This window comes from Musa acuminata, unplaced genomic scaffold (genome assembly GCF_036884655.1).
Source record: "Musa acuminata AAA Group cultivar baxijiao unplaced genomic scaffold, Cavendish_Baxijiao_AAA HiC_scaffold_1137, whole genome shotgun sequence".
In the NCBI taxonomy this organism is placed as follows: domain Eukaryota; kingdom Viridiplantae; phylum Streptophyta; class Magnoliopsida; order Zingiberales; family Musaceae; genus Musa; species Musa acuminata.
In genome coordinates, this window is record NW_027021349.1 from 2295021 (window position 1) to 2313102 (window position 18082).

General features: G+C 44.7%; 1 protein-coding gene across 1 annotated transcript; it reads right to left on the reverse strand.

Moving 5' to 3' along the window:
• Positions 1-705: 705 nt before the first annotated feature.
• Positions 706-17361, reverse strand: LOC135582838 (transcription factor bHLH140-like). Its single transcript, XM_065178949.1, has 5 exons — positions 17142-17361; positions 14904-15856; positions 1551-2304; positions 1315-1485; positions 706-1234 (listed from the first exon to the last, which is right to left on the reverse strand). Exons 1-5 carry the CDS (start codon positions 17304-17306, stop codon positions 905-907), a joined length of 2373 nt encoding a protein of 790 aa, XP_065035021.1. The 5' UTR covers positions 17307-17361; the 3' UTR covers positions 706-904.
• Between the last annotated feature and the right edge of the window lie 721 nt (positions 17362-18082).

Sequence of the window (18082 nt, forward strand, 5' to 3'; positions counted from 1 at the left end):
GTACACTTTATTTTGTTGTACTAAAGAATTATGCCTTCTTGCTAAAAATATGCTTAAAGTAGACATTGATACTTATGCATGCTCAATTAAAATTTTATAAAATATTATAAATAATATATTTTGAAAAGCTTGTACTTAAACTTTAAAAGTAAAAAAAAATATAAATATATCATTTATCATATTTATAAAGTATATATATATATATCAAAAATCACATTAGTATATATATATATATATATATATATATATATATATATATATATATATATATATATATATATAATTTCTATTAATAGTTGTAATTCAATATATGAGACTCCAATACTATAACTATATACTTAAAATAGGAGAGAAAATAATTTTGGATTAAAAGAATTTTTTTTATAAAATAAGTATTATGACAGCAAAATACTTTTTCACTGATATGAATGTATGAGGTTAATAAAAAAAAATTCATAGATAATTAGGTATAATCTTAATAGATGATAAAAATGATATGAATATATAAATCCACAACTCATATAAACAAACGAGACAGTTAATGTTAATAATGCGAGGAAAGGTAAAATAATACATAAAAAATTATTATTGGATGATGTAGATAAAATATTTAGATGCTCTTAATTTAATTAAGATAAAAGATCCATATAATTTGCACATCTTCAATGCAAAAGGAAATTTGCTGATGTGAAATGGTTGTGGGGATGAATCGTCAAAATAAACACTGCTTGCATCTTAGAAAGTATATTAAGAGGAGATTTACGTGCCTCATGACTGAAGAAGGGAAAATTATCCACAACAAAACCAAAGCTCTGTATCAACTACTCCAAAGTCCAAAAAAAAGATGTACAAAGAGTGCTTCATGAGATATTTCTTGAGGTTTCATGAGATATTTCTTGAGGTTTCACCCGACACTTTCTGATGCAGCAGACACAAGCAGACCATTGTGGAGAAGGTGAGTAGGCAGAGGAGCTTTGCAATTAGCAATGTGAGACTTCAGCCTTGGGATATTAGGATGTGCACTGCGACACCTGTGGCAGCGCAACTCCATTTTCAGCAAGCTCTCATCTTCGATAACTGTTGCCACTCCATGCTTTTCGATTTCGTTGATTGCGTCAGCAGAATCACGAAAGAACAAGGTGTTGAAAGAGTTCCAGTGTTTCTTGTTCTTCAAGTGTGCCGAATCAAAATCTTGGCTTATGACATGAAGATGCAGTTGCCGCATTGATGGAACCTTGATGACAATCACATCAGACCAGAATCAGATTAAATAAGTAGATATAATGAGAAATTTGATGATAATGATGAACTTACTGAATGATATCCAAGTCTAAATATCAAAGAAGAATCCTCGCATAAGAACATCTTGGCCCATTTTAGCCCTGCAGAATGCATTCGCTTCAATAACGGAAGGTGTTCCTTGTGGACATCCACAAGACAATCAAGGCCGTCCAATCTCGACAGGACCAGAACATGTTTTGTCGCCTGCACAGTAATTGTGGCTAAAGAAAATGGACAGTGAATGACAAAACAAATATTGATTTTCAAACCTTGGGATACAGGTCATTTAAAACAACAAAGTCATCTGACATCTCCATCACAACATCCTTGTGTTTCTCAGGGTTCAATGCAATTACATGAAGTGCTTGGGCCCAAGCATTCCATGTCCTTTTTGAAACTTCAGCACAATTTTTTTCCTTCACCTCAAGACCTGGGTTGGAACTGCTCGTCAAGTTGCTAGAATTTTCATCCCAATTCAATACATCAGAATGAGTTTCAGAATGTGCATATCCATGACCGCCATGTGGAGTGCTGATTTTCTCCTTTGCAGCAGCATTGAAGGGAAAGCCTTTGCATTTTTTGTTTCTCTCTGAATCATACCAGCCCTCTCGCTTGATCTTTTGATCACTATGTGAGAAACAAGTGCCAGTTGTTCCTTTCAAGGGATTCTGTGAATTAGAAATACCACTTGAACTTCTTTTGCTTTCATTCCTCATTTGACACTTGAAGATGGAAGCAAAGTTTTCAAAAAGCGATGAGTAAGCATCATGAAGAATCTTGCAACCTTCAACATAGTCATTCTTTAGATAATTTGGTCTCTGTGGGTTCATGTTTGGTCCAAGAACATGAATAACATGAGTCACCCCTTCTCGTAAGTGGAGAGGTGAAGACGAAGGAAGAGGGACAACAACAGAATTCCCAGGACTAAGAGTTTCTGCTCGTTCCTTTGTTGCAATTTCAAGTGAATCACCTGCTGCTCTATATATTGCTGCATTGACACCTCCACCTCCTGGTTTCAGCCGCCTGCATGAAGCACCACTCTGATATATAAACATTCCCGGTTCCTGAGCAGATTATGTTGTAAAAATTTTCATTTATGATCTTCATAGGCAACGCAAAACGTGAAACTAAGGTTTACCGTACCATGACATACCGCCCTGTCACGAACGGTCGTCGCGCACTCGCAACAACTTCATTCAACAAACCATTCGTCGCTTTTGCATGCTTGAACAGAGATATGGCAGCTTGTTTTGCCTTAGTTTTGTGTTTTTACTTGTAAAAATACATGTTCGAATAGGTTGCAGCGCACAGTGCGACCGCTCACCGCACCGGGCCAAAAAGCCCCAAAATGGCTCCGTTTTCGCGTGTCGCGGGCTGTTTTCTGCAGCCCTCTATAGCGCGCAAAACGTCAGCCATCTCAGTACCCTGGAACCCCCCGGGGTGGCATAGGGCTGGATGGGGCTTCGGTATATTGTTAGGCATTGAAAAATCTTCACAAGTTCGCACGTTGACTTGACGGGAACTTGCCTTCGTGCCCGGCACCCTATCACGGACTTAGTTGGTTTGCCTAAGTCGTGCGGCACCCTTGCGTGTCCGTCCGCAAAGGTCAGCCTCCCCGAAGCCTCTCATTATCCCTTAGGACCAACAAAAGAGAGAACGGGTTAGAGAGAACGCCTCAATCGGGATCCACAAGCAAACATCTCCGAAAAACACTTCATAGACAATGCAAATTACAAACAGACTTTACAAGCTCTGAACAGTGGCACAACAAAGGGTAAAATGGTCCATTACAGACCGAAAATCTCTCGCACATGTCCACATGACACAACCTTTATTTACAAGCCTAAAGAGGCCACCAACTCAACTAAAATGGGACTATTAAGCCTTCAGCCGCCCCTCTACATGCTGTACAAGGCATGAACATGCCAAAAGACACGGACATACATAAGCATTACATCAAACATCTTGTTTAGAAGTTTGTCCGTGACATTCTCCCCCACTTATTCCTTCGACGTCCTCGTTGAAGCCTTTGTCGACACTGCAACTCCTCGCCTTTGCTGAGTCTTCAATCTTCTGCTCCAGCTACAATGCGCCTCTTGGCTCCTAACTGCTCTCCGCTACTGTTTTTGAGTAGTCGAACCTTTGATCCGCCATGCTGCTTCAACTCACCAATGACTCTGACTCTGGTGTGGGGTTGGCTGAGTTGTGTTGATCCTTGTTGATTCCTGCGGATCCCCCAGATGAAGGAAAAGACCATCCTTACTGCGCCAGTCTCTCAAATTCCTCATGCTGCTTGAACTGGGTGGATGCTTGTTGGAGCTTTAACGAGCATCGTCTCGCAAACTTTTGAAGTTTTGGGTCCTTCCTCCACAAAATTTGCTCATTGACTCTTCTTTCACTTAGTTGTCACATCCAAGTAGGTTCGCATCACTTCCGCTTTCGATTGGCATTTCGTTGGGAAATGAAGCGGACAATCTACTCTCAGTAGCACTGATCACCGTTGGTGAGGATTTGACAACTATTGTCTTTCATTATCTTCGAAGGGTCTTTGAACTTGTGCAGAGCTCCTCTACTGGATAGATAAGAGAATTGGGGTACTCGCTTTCGCCCATTCTCTTAAGGGTTGAGAAGGCAAAGGTTACTTGACTTCGCCCGCCTCCTCGAGGATGTACTCCATGCATCGAGCTGGTTACTAGCCTTCGCCTGCTCTTTGCTCACACTTCTGAAGCACTTGAAGTGTTTGCACTCCTTGCGTTGAGTTAGTTACTGTGATTCACCTTCTCAATGCCCTCGAACTTCTAGAATGCAGTAAGTTTTCACCCCAACTTGGAGTAATTCTCTCATAGGTTTGGTCGCCTCTGGGATTGTACCGTCTTCTCCATCAACCCTATCGCCTACTCCTCTGAGTAGCAAAGGTACAGCACCGCGTACTGCCTGCTTCGTTCCTTGGTTATGCACTCTTGCATGACCCGAAGTCCTTCACTTTCGGCTATCTTGATGAGAAGCACATTGACACCAGTCTTACGAAGTTCTTCGGCCTCTGCCCTTCAGCCTTGTCTCGGTACTTGGAGATTGCCTCTGCATTCTCCACCTCCTCGGCCCCTTTCATAACCAAGCGCTCTCCCTCCATGAGAGCAAGGGATCAATGACTTTCACGGAAGTCCCGCCTCTGCGGTACCATGGCGCTGCCATGCCCATGGCCCTACTATCCGTCGCCTCGCATCTGCATCCCTTTCCTTCACGATCAGTAGATATGTCTCCGTGGCACTCCTCTGAGTCCACCTCCATTCTAACTGATGCTTGATTTTGGGTAGCTAAGTCCCTCTGGACTCGTCGTCGCTTCTTCGCCCCTTTCGACCCCCTGCTTCAACACCTCTGTGTTCTCCAAGCAGTCCGTTTGGTCGATGGAAAGACAGACTGCAACTCCCATGCATGGCCTCTGCCATCACGTTGTAGGGTTTGCACCGGTTCTGTTCTCCTTAGCTTCCTTGGTAGCAACGTTCGCTTACTCGGCCTTGTCCTCTGACTTACCGGGCTCCCTTAAGCGAATATGAGCTCTGGAGCAGTCCAACTCTCCAGCTGCTTCAATCATACCTCTGTATGATCAAGTCCCTCCCATGGGACTCACTGGTACTTGCCTTCGAACTTTTCCCTTGGTGGAACACAGCCCCCATATGCTGATGACCAAGGCTTTCATTCGATGCAAAATTCGATACACGCACGGAAGACCCGCCTCTGCGGTACCATGGCCTTCACTCCTTGAATCCATAGCCCTTCTTACCGTCGTGTTGTTCACCGAAGTGGAGCTTCCAGTAGCTCCCGATCATACCTCCGTATGATCTAGTCCCTCACGGGACTATGTCGTGTGTATCGCATTTCCACGAACTGTTCCACCACGATCCACTGCACCATGTCGCCTCCTGGTGACATCTCCATTGCATTCTGATCCTTGTGGAATAAACTCGAATTGTGAACCCTCCATGTGTGGCCTCTGCCAATACATCGCAGGGTCTCCTCCACCTTCGATTTTGTTCGCTCCTTTGGCAATCGACCTTCATCCACCCACTCTTGGGTCACACCTAGATGAAGCACCGCTCTAGGACAGTCCGTCGCCTAGTAGCTCCCGAAGTCCACCGACTTCACTGTAATTTGTGCACCATTGTCTGGATCCTGGACCTCTGCCCCTACCAGCACAATCTCCGCTGCGCACCGCTTCCTTCATGGCAACTTGAATGGCAACACTATGGCATATTCTTCAAGAGTACCCGCCTCTGCATCCTCTTGCCCCGTGTTAAGGCCTTCTGAACCCAACTTCGTCTCCGCAAATTGAGTCGCCTTAGTTCCTCCATCAAATGCTTTTCCGAGATAAGGTGCATGTGCCCAGAAGCTCCCTTCTTCTTCGGCACCATGCAAGATGAGTCCGCTCCGTCAGAATGAAGGACCCATGGAACAACATGATCCTACTCTTGCCTCTGCAAGAGTTCATGTCCTTGACCTCTGTCTAAGGAAAGCCCTGTGCCTCTGCTCCATGTTCCAACTTCTATGCAGGCTCCCTTCATGCGGCTTGAGTACTTCGCCAAGTTACACCCAAGTTGCTCCGCTCCTCGTTTTTTCATTGAGTCGATGGTGGCCCTCGCGCCCACCATTCCAGGGGTCAGCCCTCCCTTGAGTCCGATCTCCATATCGACTCCAAGTGTGCCTTCATTTAAGTTGCTTTGGGTCGCTCCCCCACTTGATCTCGCAATGCATCCACCAATGCATTCTCTCAAGCGAGATCATGTGACGACTCCTCGCCGCTTGCTCAGTCCATCGAGCTTTGTGGAGTTGTTGTTTGTTGAGGTACTCCTCCTCAACATGTGAGGTCCGTCTCACATGATTCTCCCTCTGGAGAGCCGAGACTTATCCCTCCTGGATAACTGTCCCATTGGAGCAACATCTCTCTTCGTTTCGAAGACCACCATCCCCTTGGACTACTCCGATCTGCTGAACAAACTGTGCATTGTTCTGCCTCTTGCAAACGCACTTGCTAGATTGCGACTCCCCGTCAATACAGTCCCCACTGCACCCCTCAAGGCCTAGCAACATGCTGAACTCATTGCACACTTCAGCCTCCTACGGACGTATCCTTCACATGCCGAAGAGAAAGTTTCAATGCTCCATGGCGCCGAGTTTCGGTCGCCTTGGGATGGCCACGAACATTCCATCGTCCGCATACAAGCCCATGCATGAGTACCAGATTCTTCGAGTTAGCAATTCCCCTCACCTCTGTGAGCTTTGCATAACTCTTTTGGTCGTTGAGCAACTCATTCCACCTTGCATGGTCTCATCCTTTACCAAGCGCCTCGCTTGGCTTGAGCACCATCAAGTATGGTTGTCAACGTTGAGCCATAGGTCAAACTCAGCCATCCCAACCTTTGTGCGCTCCACATTCTTCCAAGCTTGCCTGTTCTCGTGGTGCCTCTTGCGCGAAAGGTTGGCCATTCCTCCGAATGCCAATGTCAGATACCCGCTCCTCTGAGCGACTCCTTTTCCCTACATCTCTATGCCTGTTTTCCCCCAAACAGTCGCACGTGTGCTGACTGCCCTCAACGCAGCCCCGCTAGGTCCCCAACGTTTGCATGCTAAGTGTTTCTATGAGTGCTTGTCCCGCTCTGATACCATCTATCACGGACTTAGCTGGTTTGCCTAAGTCGTGCGGCACCCTTGCGTGTCCATCCGCAAAGGTCAGCCTCCCCGAAGCCTCCCATTATCCCTTAGGACCAATAAAAGAGAGAACGGGTTAGAGAGAACGCCTCAATCGGGATCCACAAGCAAACATCTCCGAAAAACACTTTATAGACAATGCAAATTACAAACAGACTTTACAAGCTCTGAACAATGGCACAACAAAGGGTAAAATGGTCCATTACAAACCGAAAATCTCTCGCACGTGTCCACATGACACAACCTTTATTTACAAGCCTAAAGAGGCCACCAACTCAACTAAAATGGGACTATTAAGCCTTCGGCCGCCCCTCTACATGTTGTACAAGGCATGAACATGCCAAAAGACACGGACATACATAAGCATTACATCAAACATCTTGTTTAGAAGTTTGTCCGTGACAACCCGGTGAGCAGTTGTTTATGGACTTGCAACTGTTCGTTCTACCTTCTAAAGTCCTTGTTTTCCTCCTTCCTCTCTTTTCTCCTATGCACACAAGGTGCTTGCTGAATTACTTGTAAAGCTTCCCTCTTTGCGAGACGTCGGGACTTGTCCGTCGCTCGTTTTCAATCTAATCAACTTTTTGTTTTACAGGACCTTCGGGACCTGTACGAGGTTGCAACTATGCTGAACCTTTGCGGACGCATATGTCGCAAGGACGCCTCAAGACTTAGGCAATCCCAGCTACGTCCGAGAAGTTGGTGCAAGGGTGCGTTGCGACTTAGGCAACTCAAGCTAAGTTCGCGTCTTAGCCGCAAGGGTGCCTCACGACTTAGGCAATTCCAACTAAGTCCGTGACATTGTGGTATCAGAGCGAGCAAGCAATTCGAGCAAGCAGCGAAGGAACTTCGCAATCTTGCCATGGCCAAGCATCGTGGCGAATCGAGCAAGGTGGGGCAAGCCGGACCTTTGCCCCAAGCAGCCGTAGGTGGGTTGCAAGTGCAAACTCACTCTCATGTCGTTGGAGCCGCTTTGGAGGATCGTGGCAGCGAACATGATGAGCGAGAAATTGGCTGCTCTCCACGAGCGGAGGAGGCACAATCTGGAGCGCCAACCGGGAAGAGGAGTCATAAGGAGAGACTCACAGCGGCGGAAACCCACTTGGATGTTCTTGAAGTGAGCTTGGAGGAACTCTACCAAGGCCAGTGAAGGCTTCTTGGGGTAGAGAGCTCACAAGAAGAAGCTAAATCCCGAATCAACAAGGTTGAGGCCCTAGTCGATCGACTAACGGATGATATTAAAGACTCCGTGCAACATTTGCACGAAGTCGTGGCGGAACTCGCTTCTAAAGTGACAGCACTCACAAGGGCACTAAATGCGGGAGGGAGCAACACCCGCGTTGCACCGCCACAAAACCTGAGGGTACCTGAGCCTCATTGCTATGGAAGTGCTAGGGATGCAAAAAAGCTCGAGAATTTCTTATTTGGCATGGAACAGTACTTTCAAGCTACATGCATGATTATGAAGATACCAAAGTTTCAATAGCAACCATTTATCTGAACGGGGATGCAAACCTTTGGTGGCGAACCCGATGGAAGGAGATCCAACAAGGTCGGTGTCGGGTGGACACATGGGAGGACTTAAAGCGGGAGTTGAGAACTCGGTTTCTACCTAAGAACACAGAGTTCGTCGCAAGCAGGAAACTAAGACAACTCCGCCAAAGTACTTCCATTCGAGACTACGTGAAGCAATTTTTTGTACTAATGCTGGACATACAGGACATGTCCGAGAAGGATAAACTGTTCAGCTTCCTCGATGGTTTGAAGTCATCGGCTCAACAAGAACTACATCGAAGGAATGTCACCGATGTGATCGGGGCAATTGCTACTGCAGAAAGGTTCACCAACTTTGTTTCCTCTGAGGACCCGGGAAAAAGGAAACAATCTTCAGGAAATCGCCCTCCAAAATATTCTCGAGAGAAGGAGCCCGGGGGCGAACAAAGGAAGAAGAGTTCCCACAAAGAGCCAAGCTCAAAACCTAAGGCCCCGAAGACTGGCGGATGCTTCTTGTGCGGAGGGCTGCACATGGTGAGGGAGTGCCCACAAAAACAGGCACTCAATGCTTTAACAGCTTCCATCCATCCCCCCAAATCAAACAAGGGCAAAGTCGTCGCCCTTGGTTCAAGCAGTTCAGAATCTAGCAGTGACGATGAGGAGTCGCAGGGTCCCCGAATGGGAGCAATACGTTTGTTAAATGCATTGCAGGGTCAAGTGGGGGAGAACAATAAGGCAAAGTCATTGAAAGCAGGAAGTAGCGAGCTGATGTACGTGGACATTAAGCTCAATGGCCAAACAACCCATGCAATGGTGGACACGGGAGTTACCCAAAACTTTATTACCGATCGAGAAGCAAAGCGACTTGCGCTGATCTTGGAGAAGAACTCAAGTCGAATGAAGGCAGTGAACTCGGAGGCTAAGCGAATCTCCGGGTTGGCAAAGGGAGTTCCCATCAAGATCGGAACATGGAGCAGGAGCACAAACATGATGGTGGTGCCACTGGACGACTTCCAAGTGATTCTTGGAATGGAATTCATGCAATTGGCGAAGTTGGTGCCAATGTCGTTCCTAAACTCCCTATGTATGATGGGAGGTGACAACCCCTGTGTAGTTCCCGTCTCTCAGAGAGGAACCAGGGAACCCCAACAGATATCAGCATTACAACTGAAGAATAGGGTACGAAAAGGCGAATTAACATTCGTGGCTGCTATAAAGCTAGAGCCACTCGACCAGAAGGCCATTCATGAACCTGCTGCGGTGGGCGAACGTCCTGAAGGAGTTCACAGATGTTATGCCACCCGAGTTGCCGAAGACTCTACCGCCACGCAAAGGCGTGGATCATCACATCGAGCTGGAGCCAGGAGTGAAGCCTCCAACGAGACCACCATACCGCATGCCCCCTCCTGAGTTGGCAGAACTCAGAAAGCAGTTAGATGAACTACTAAGCGGTGGTCTCATCTGTAATTCTAAAGCACCATTCGGAGCTCCAATTCTCTTCCAAAATAAACAACATGGGAGCCTTCGATTATGCGTCGATTATCGAGCCCTCAACAAAGTGACGGTGAAGAACAAGTATCCAATCCCGCTCATCACGGACTTGTTCGACCAATTGGGCAAGGCCAAGTATTTCTCCAAACTCGACCTCCGATCGAGATACTGGCAGGTGCGCATTGCTGAAGGCGACGAAGCGAAGACTACCTGCGTGACCAGGTATGGAGCGTTTGAGTTCTTGGTGATGCCTTTTGGCTTAACCAATGCTCCGACCACGTTCTGCACTCTTATGAACCAACTATTCAAAGAGTATTTTAATAAGTTTGTGGTCGTCTACTGGGACGATATCGTCGTCTACAACCAAACGCTCGAAGAGCATGTGGAGCACCTTCGGACCATTTTCAAGGTTCTCAGGGAGAACACTTTGTTCGTGAAAAGGGAGAAGTGCTACTTTGCTCAAATGAAGATCTTATTCTTGGGGCATCGAATCGGTGATGGCTCCATTCGGATGGACAAGTCGAAGATGTAAGCTGTTGCGAAATGACGAACTCCAAAGAAGGTGCCAAAGTTGAGATCCTTCCTTGGTTTCGTCAACTACTATCGGCGCTTCATAGCGGGGTATTCGAAACGTGCAACTCCACTGACAGAGTTGCTGAAGGAGGAGCAGCCTTGGGGGTGGTCTGATAAATGTGAAGCTGCGTTCCAAGATCTGCAGGCTGCTGTGTTGGAAGAACTAGTGCTCAAATTGTCGGACTATGAGGAGCCCTTCGAAGTCCATACAGATGCTTCAGACTTCGCTATTGGGGGAGTGCTCATGCAGGAGGGTCATCCGGTGGCCTACGAGAGCCGCAAGCTCAATGAGACCGAGCGGCGGTATCCGGTGCACGAGAAGGAGATGATAACAGTGGTCCACTGTCTACGAGTTTGGCGGCACTACCTTCTTGGATCGCGATTTGTACTGAGGACAGACAACATCGCATTGAGCTATTTCCAAACTCATAAGAAACTCTCCCCAAAGCAAGCATGATGGCAGGACTTCCTGGCTGAGTTTGATATAGCAATGGAGTACAAACCCGGAAAAGCAAATGTCGTGGCCGATGCATTGAGTCGGAAAGTAGAGCGTGTGAATGCTGTACAATTAGAGGGCAGAGGCCAAGCAAGTCAGTTGCACTCCAACTTCCTTTCCAGGATCAGGGATGGACTGTACAGTGATCCCCAGGGAGTAACCCTGATGCAGCTCAACAAAGCAGGCAAGGCACGACGATTTTAGGTCAAAGAGGGACTCGTTTACACAAAAGGGAATAGGGTTTATGTCCCTCGAGTAGACAATTTGAGGAGTGAGCTCTTTAGAGAGTGTCACGATTCCCTTTGGGCTGGACATCCGGGCATTCACAGAACCTTAGCTCTCGTGGAGAGGGCCTTCTACTGGCCGAAGATGAGGACTGATGTGGAGGAATATGTTCGAACGTGTCTCACTTGCCAATAAGACAAGGTGGAGCAGCGGAAGCCAGTGGGACTTTTGGAGCCATTGTCCGTACCAGAAAGGTCGTGGGAGAGCATTTCCTTGGACTTCATATCAAGCTTGCCGACAGTAGGGGGACTCGGATCGATACTCGTGGTGGTCGATCGATTTTCAAAGTATGCAACTTTTATTACTGCACCCCTACACTGTTCAGCAGAAGAGGCGACCAAGCTGATGATGAAGAATGTGGTGAAGTATTGGGGAGTCCCGCACAATATCATCAGTGATCGAGACGCTCGATTCTTGGGACGATTCTGGACCGAGCTATTCAAAATGTTGAGGTCCAAGTTATACTTCTCCACAAGCCTCCACCCCCAGACGGATGGCCAAACTGAAAGGATAAACTCGCTCCTAGAGCAATATCTTCAGCACTACGTGAGTGCCAACCAACAAGATTGGGTGAAGCTGTTGGACATAACCCAATTCTCATACAATTTGCAGCAGAGCTTTGCGTCCAACAAGAGCCCCTTCGAGATAATTACAGGACAACAACCATCGACTCCTCACACCTTGGCTATTGGATACACTAGAAGTAGTCCGTCAGCATATCACTTTGCAAAAGAATGGCATCAAAATGCAAATATTGTACGGGCTTACTTGAAGAAGGCGGCCAAAAAGATGAAGAAGTGGGCCGACTTGGGAAGGCGACCACAAGAGTTCAAAGTCGGCGATTTGGTGTTGGTGAAGCTCCAACCAGCATCACTCCAATTCTTTAGGAACAAAGTACACAAAGGATTGGTGCGCAAGTATAAAGGGCCCTTCCCAATTATCAATAAGGTGGGCAATGTCTCCTACAGGTTGCAGCTGTCAGCATGGCTCAAAATTCACAATGTTTTTCATGCCAGCAACTTGAAAGCCTACCACTCAGATCCGCAAGATGCTTCCTGAAGTGTTCCAACTCGGCTACCCCCCACCAGAGCCTCCTACGAGAAGCGAGTCGAAACCATTCTGGCAGATCGCAAGATAAAGCTACTCAATGGAGTTGAGCAGACCGAGTACTTGGTGAAATGGCAAAAGCTTCCCCGAACTGAAGCCAATTGGGAGCCCGAAGACGCCCTACGACATGAAGAAGCAATAATCAACAACTACCAACAAGCATCAACGAGGGCGTCGACAGTTTAAGTGGGGAAGAATGTCACGAACGGTCGTCGCGCACTCGCAATAACTTCGTTCAACGAACCGTTCGTCGCTTTTGCATGCTTGAACAGAGATATGGCAACTTGTTTTGCCTTAGTTTTGTGTGTTTTTGCTTGTAAAAATACATGTTCGAACAGTTTGCAACGCACAGTGCGACCGCTCACCGCGCCGGGCCAAAAAGCCCCAAAATGGCTCCGTTTTCACGTGCCGCAGGTTGTTTTCTGCAGCCCGCTGCAGCACACAAAACGTCAGCCATCTCAGCACCCTGGAACCCCCCGGGTGGCACAGGGCTGGATAGGGCTTCGGTATATTGTCGGGCGTTGAAAAATCTTCACAAGTTCGCACGTTGACTTGACGGGAACTTGCCTTCGCGCCCGGCACCCGGCGAGCAGTTGTTTATGGACTTGCAACTGTTCGTTCTACCTTCTAAAGTCCTTGTTTTCCTCTTTCCTCTCTTTTCTCCTGTGCACACAAGGTGCTTGCTGAATTGCTTGTAAAGCTTCCCTCTTTGCGAGACGTCGGGACTTGTCCGTCGCTCGTTTTCAATCTAATCAACTTTTTGTTTTACAAGTCCTTCGGGACCTGAACGAGGTTGCAACTAGGCTAAACCTTTGCGGATGCATATGTCGCAAGGACGCCTCAAGACTTACGCAATCCCAACTAAGTCCGAGAAGTTGGCGCAATGGTGCATTACGACTTAGGCAACTCAAGCTAAGTTCGCGTCTTGGCCGCAAGGGTGCCTCATGACTTAGGCAATTCCAGCTAAATCCGTGACAGCCCGGTATGAGCGGTACATACTGGTCCGATAAGAGACCAGTATGGGTGGTACATATCGGTTTGTCGATATGCCTCACAATAACATGTGTCAATGCATCAGTACAATTGAGCACGTACTATACCAATGGCCAGTTGGTACACCAGTACGGACTAATAAGGCAAACCATGCATGAAACCATACAACATGAACTAATATGCAGATATAGCACTCAGAAAGTAGACGGCCATTGAAATAAGCAGCATAAACTAATTTGTTCATCAAGATCAATATAAGACTTAAGATGGCCAACAAAAATTTAAATTCTAGAGTTTACACCAGACAGATCTTATTGAATCCTAACTATAAATTCAAATCTTTGGGTAGCACCTACTATAGCATATTTACATGATATTAGGACACCCACAGCATAAACTCTAGTGAATGCCTAAAGTTAATAGACAATCTAACACAATTATGCCTTGACAAGGTGCATACTTAGTAGGTCAAATGTACATATACAAGCTAGAATTCTTGAAGAACCCTTTGAAGCCAACAAATAATTCATTTTACACGAGTGCTAAACTAGGTCCATGTTGTCGTGGGTGGTAATATTGAGGGATATCCTATCCTGAGTAGTGAATAAGCATACAAATGTATGCATAGCCATATTGGCCTATTATTTAAGTTTAATAGGGGCTGGCTTTTGTTATGGCAATAGTTTGTGGTGGTTCATCTATTATGATGGCCGGGTGTGGGACTTGGGGATGGGGGGCAACAATAGCAAACTTCACAATCACTTCTTCAAGCAGCAACTCATTGCAAGCTTTCTGATAGGCACTTTATTATTCTCATTTCTACTGTGCTTTTTTCACCATCTTGAGCCTTCTCTATGTTGCAGCAATTTGGATGATCAGCAATGAACCCGTCATCAGGTTCTGCAAAGTATTAAAGCACACATCATTTACTAAACATCTTGACCAAGACGTTACCAATGTAACTACATCAACAATTGGTGTTTTATTATTCAACACTGAGCTCTATATCATAGAACATTATCTTAAAATTGCATTTCACATACTCGTTTTCATTCAAATGATTAACACACTGGCAACGTCCAAGCCTTTGCTTGAGAATATATAGTTCATCATTTAATACATCCTTGCTACCAACTAAAGAAACTATACCCAGTTTCAATATTTCTGATATTACATGTTCATCTTTAACCAATGTGGACAAGTGGGTCCATTTCCAACTGTGGAGTACAGACACAGTTTTGGAAATCACCTAGTAGGTAATAACAATTTATAAGTTCTATTTAATTCTCCATACAGAAAACAAACTTTAGTCCCCGATAATTTACAATAATGAATGGAATGAAACCAAGTTACCCACCACATCTTTTCCACACGTTATACACAAAATAATTATTTAAACAAGGCATTCCAGAAGTCATGTTCCAAAAGAGTTCAAGTAAATAGGATGATCTTCAATCAGAGTATGAAAATAAAATCTTACCAGTTGGTAGCATTGGCTATGACATTACACCTGAAGTTTCCTTTTGTGTACAGCTGTGTAATGTCTCCAACAAACGTGAAAAACTTATTAGATTCGATATTCTTCTTTGCTGCCTTTTTCCTGACCAAGGATAAAATCTTTGACTTATCACTCAGGTCCACTAGAACAAGCCTGACACTGTCAAACTTATTCAAGAAATCAGAAACACTATCTACTATGATGTCGGATGCCTTCTCAAGGTCAAATTGAAAATCAGATGTCGAAATAGATGGAAAAGCCAGAGTATGAACATCATTACAGGAACTACCACCGACAAAAGATCTGTCTGAAGAGTTCTCATCATTCAAACTTCCCTGATCCTCATTTTTGTTTTCAAGTTCAGCAGTGAAGGTATTGCCTATAGAATCTTGTCTTGGAACATTTGCCTGAGTTAAATTTTGATCAGATGTTATATCCTTGCCTGCATCTTGATCTTGTTTATCTACTTTCTTCAGAAATCTCATTATTCCAAGCTGGACTTTGTCATCCTTATTCTTCTGTCCAAATACTCCAGCTGAAAGGTTGCCCGATGGACCAAGATTGTTGTATGCTTTAACAGCTTCTTTGACATCATTTTCACTGTGACAGAATGTTATCCGAGAGAATCCTTCACTTAATTTTGGTAACTCTTTCTTTTGTAGCATACGGTTAACAACTGCAGCAGCTTTCCCACCTTGTAGTTTCCCCTCATGCCCAGTCCGCTTTACTGACCGAGAAATACACAATCGAGCAGGAAGATCAAGAACCACTGCATGCACAGCTACTTGTGCTTCACCAAGTTTAACAAAATCAGCTCGTTGTTCTTGTTCAAGGTTGCATCGATCAATGAATACACTTTTACCATCTTTGAGTGCAGCAGCTGCACTCATTAAACACTGTGACTTTGTTCCCTGTTTGCCATTTGCGATGGTATCCTATAAGAATAATAGTAAAGTTGTGAGGAAAAAAGAAGACAAGGTGAATACATGCATTTTTTAACATGAGGAATTGGATGCAATACTGTAAATTTCAAACATCAAAATGAGTCTGAACAAGAATTTCCTTTAAGCAACATGAGCTAATTAGACCATATTTATTAGTCAAAGAAGAACAGAAGTAACAACCAAGAAAGAGAGTCCATAAACAACTCAAACTAAAGTATCTTTACCGAGGTTTCCAAAGAAACCAACCTCTCAACCTAGTGGGTCAAATATTTCATCTAATGGTATAAAAGATGGTTCAAATAAGAACATAAAAACTTAAGGAAAAGATGCACTTAGTTTATACCCAGAATAACCACTATAATAATAGAAAATTGACACAAGAGGATACCATAAAATTAAATAAATCAAATTTTCATTTACCTTCCCATCTCAAGGAACAAAAACTAAGACTGAAAGGTTCAAACAAATACCTAAACAGGAAATTGTCAGGAGTTAAGTTAAACAATCATCTCACTTAGAAATCACCATTGCACGAGACTTCAAGGTTCAATCAAATATCTAAACAGGAAGTAGAAATAAAGAAAAAAGTTTTATAATCCACATTGTTAACTCTTGCATGCAACAAAGATGGAAACAACACAGAAACCTACCTGCAATCTGATGTGTGCATTATCAAATTCATTCTTGAGCTATGTTGGAAGAAACAAATACGACCAAAATGTGAAATACTGAGATAAATGACTATGCATCAAATAATTATCAATCTGACATAAGCAATACTCATGTCATCAACGAAGAGATATTGAACCCTGAGCATCAGAAGAAGAGTTCGAATAACAAAACCAGCTATGACAAGACGAATTATAATGCAGCTCACGTCATGAAGGATGTACTGGAATCAAACACATTATACATTTCACATCCAGAGCCTAGATCAAATGTACAACTTGAATCGTTACTTAGGCCAATAAGTACACGGCAAGACACTTCATTTCTCCCTAAAATCGAAGTCACCCTACGCAAAGGAAACAACTTTATTGAATCCAAGATACACCAAACTCTGCAAGAGAAGCTGACGAATATGACAACAACAAATAGAATTCAGAGCCACCGCTTCCAACGAATCCTAAGATCAGTCGAGGCTCATCCTGCTGTTTCGCATGCAACGGAGAGTACAAAAGCAGAAAGCAATCGGATTTCGAAAACGAAGGCTTTACGCGACAATTAGGTCTCACGAATCCATCGATAGAGGGGAAACAGCAAAAAGGGGGCCGACCTGGCAAACGCGGACCCAGGGGCGGCGGGCGGCGGCCATGACGTCGCTGCAGAAGGTGGACTTCCCGCTGCCGGGGGCGCCCACGAGGAGGACAACGAGGCCCTTCTTCGCCTCTTCCCCGCCTCCAGCGGACGAAGGGTCATGGGGGTTTGGGTCGTTCTCCATCTCCCTCGACGAGGGTTTCAAGACGAAGCAAAAGAGAGACAAATGATGGTCGGATTTGTATCGAATATTAGAATTTAAATATCATTGATAACAAAATTATATTTATATATATATATATATGATGAATTTTCAGTAAAACGCTAACTTTCGATTTTTTTTTTCTGTAAAACATATGAAGTTTGAAAATTATTTATAAAGTATTATTTTTTAATGATCATTTATCTCTATCGATCACTATCCTTCGTTACACCTTTGTTTGTGCTTGGTCATGCCTCTGTTGTCTCCCTCCCCCCTTATGTCTTCGTGTGTACACTAATAATACCAACTATCATCCTCCATTCTCCTTATTGTCTACACCTCCACGTGCGAGCTTTACTAGTTGTCCCTTCCTCCTCTCCTCTTTATTGGTCTTTTGCACTTCAATACTGACATTCCTCCCTCCCCCCATAATCGCCTACACCTCCACGCGAAGGCTGATGGGTCATGTGATTACGTGTGGGCGAAGACATGATTAGAGTTAGGGCTATGATAAAAAATTTTTACAGTTATGGGAGCAAAATAATTTTGTTATCAATCGAAGGTGGGTGCTTTATTAGAATTTTTTAAATTTACGATGCTCTTAGGTGTGGGCGAAGACATGATTAGGGTTAGGGCTATGATGAAAATTTTTTAAAGTCGTAGGAGCAAAATAATTTTATTATCAATAGGAGGTGGGTGCTTTGTTAGAATTTTTTAAATTTACGATACTCTTAGAAAAATCCAAATATATATATATA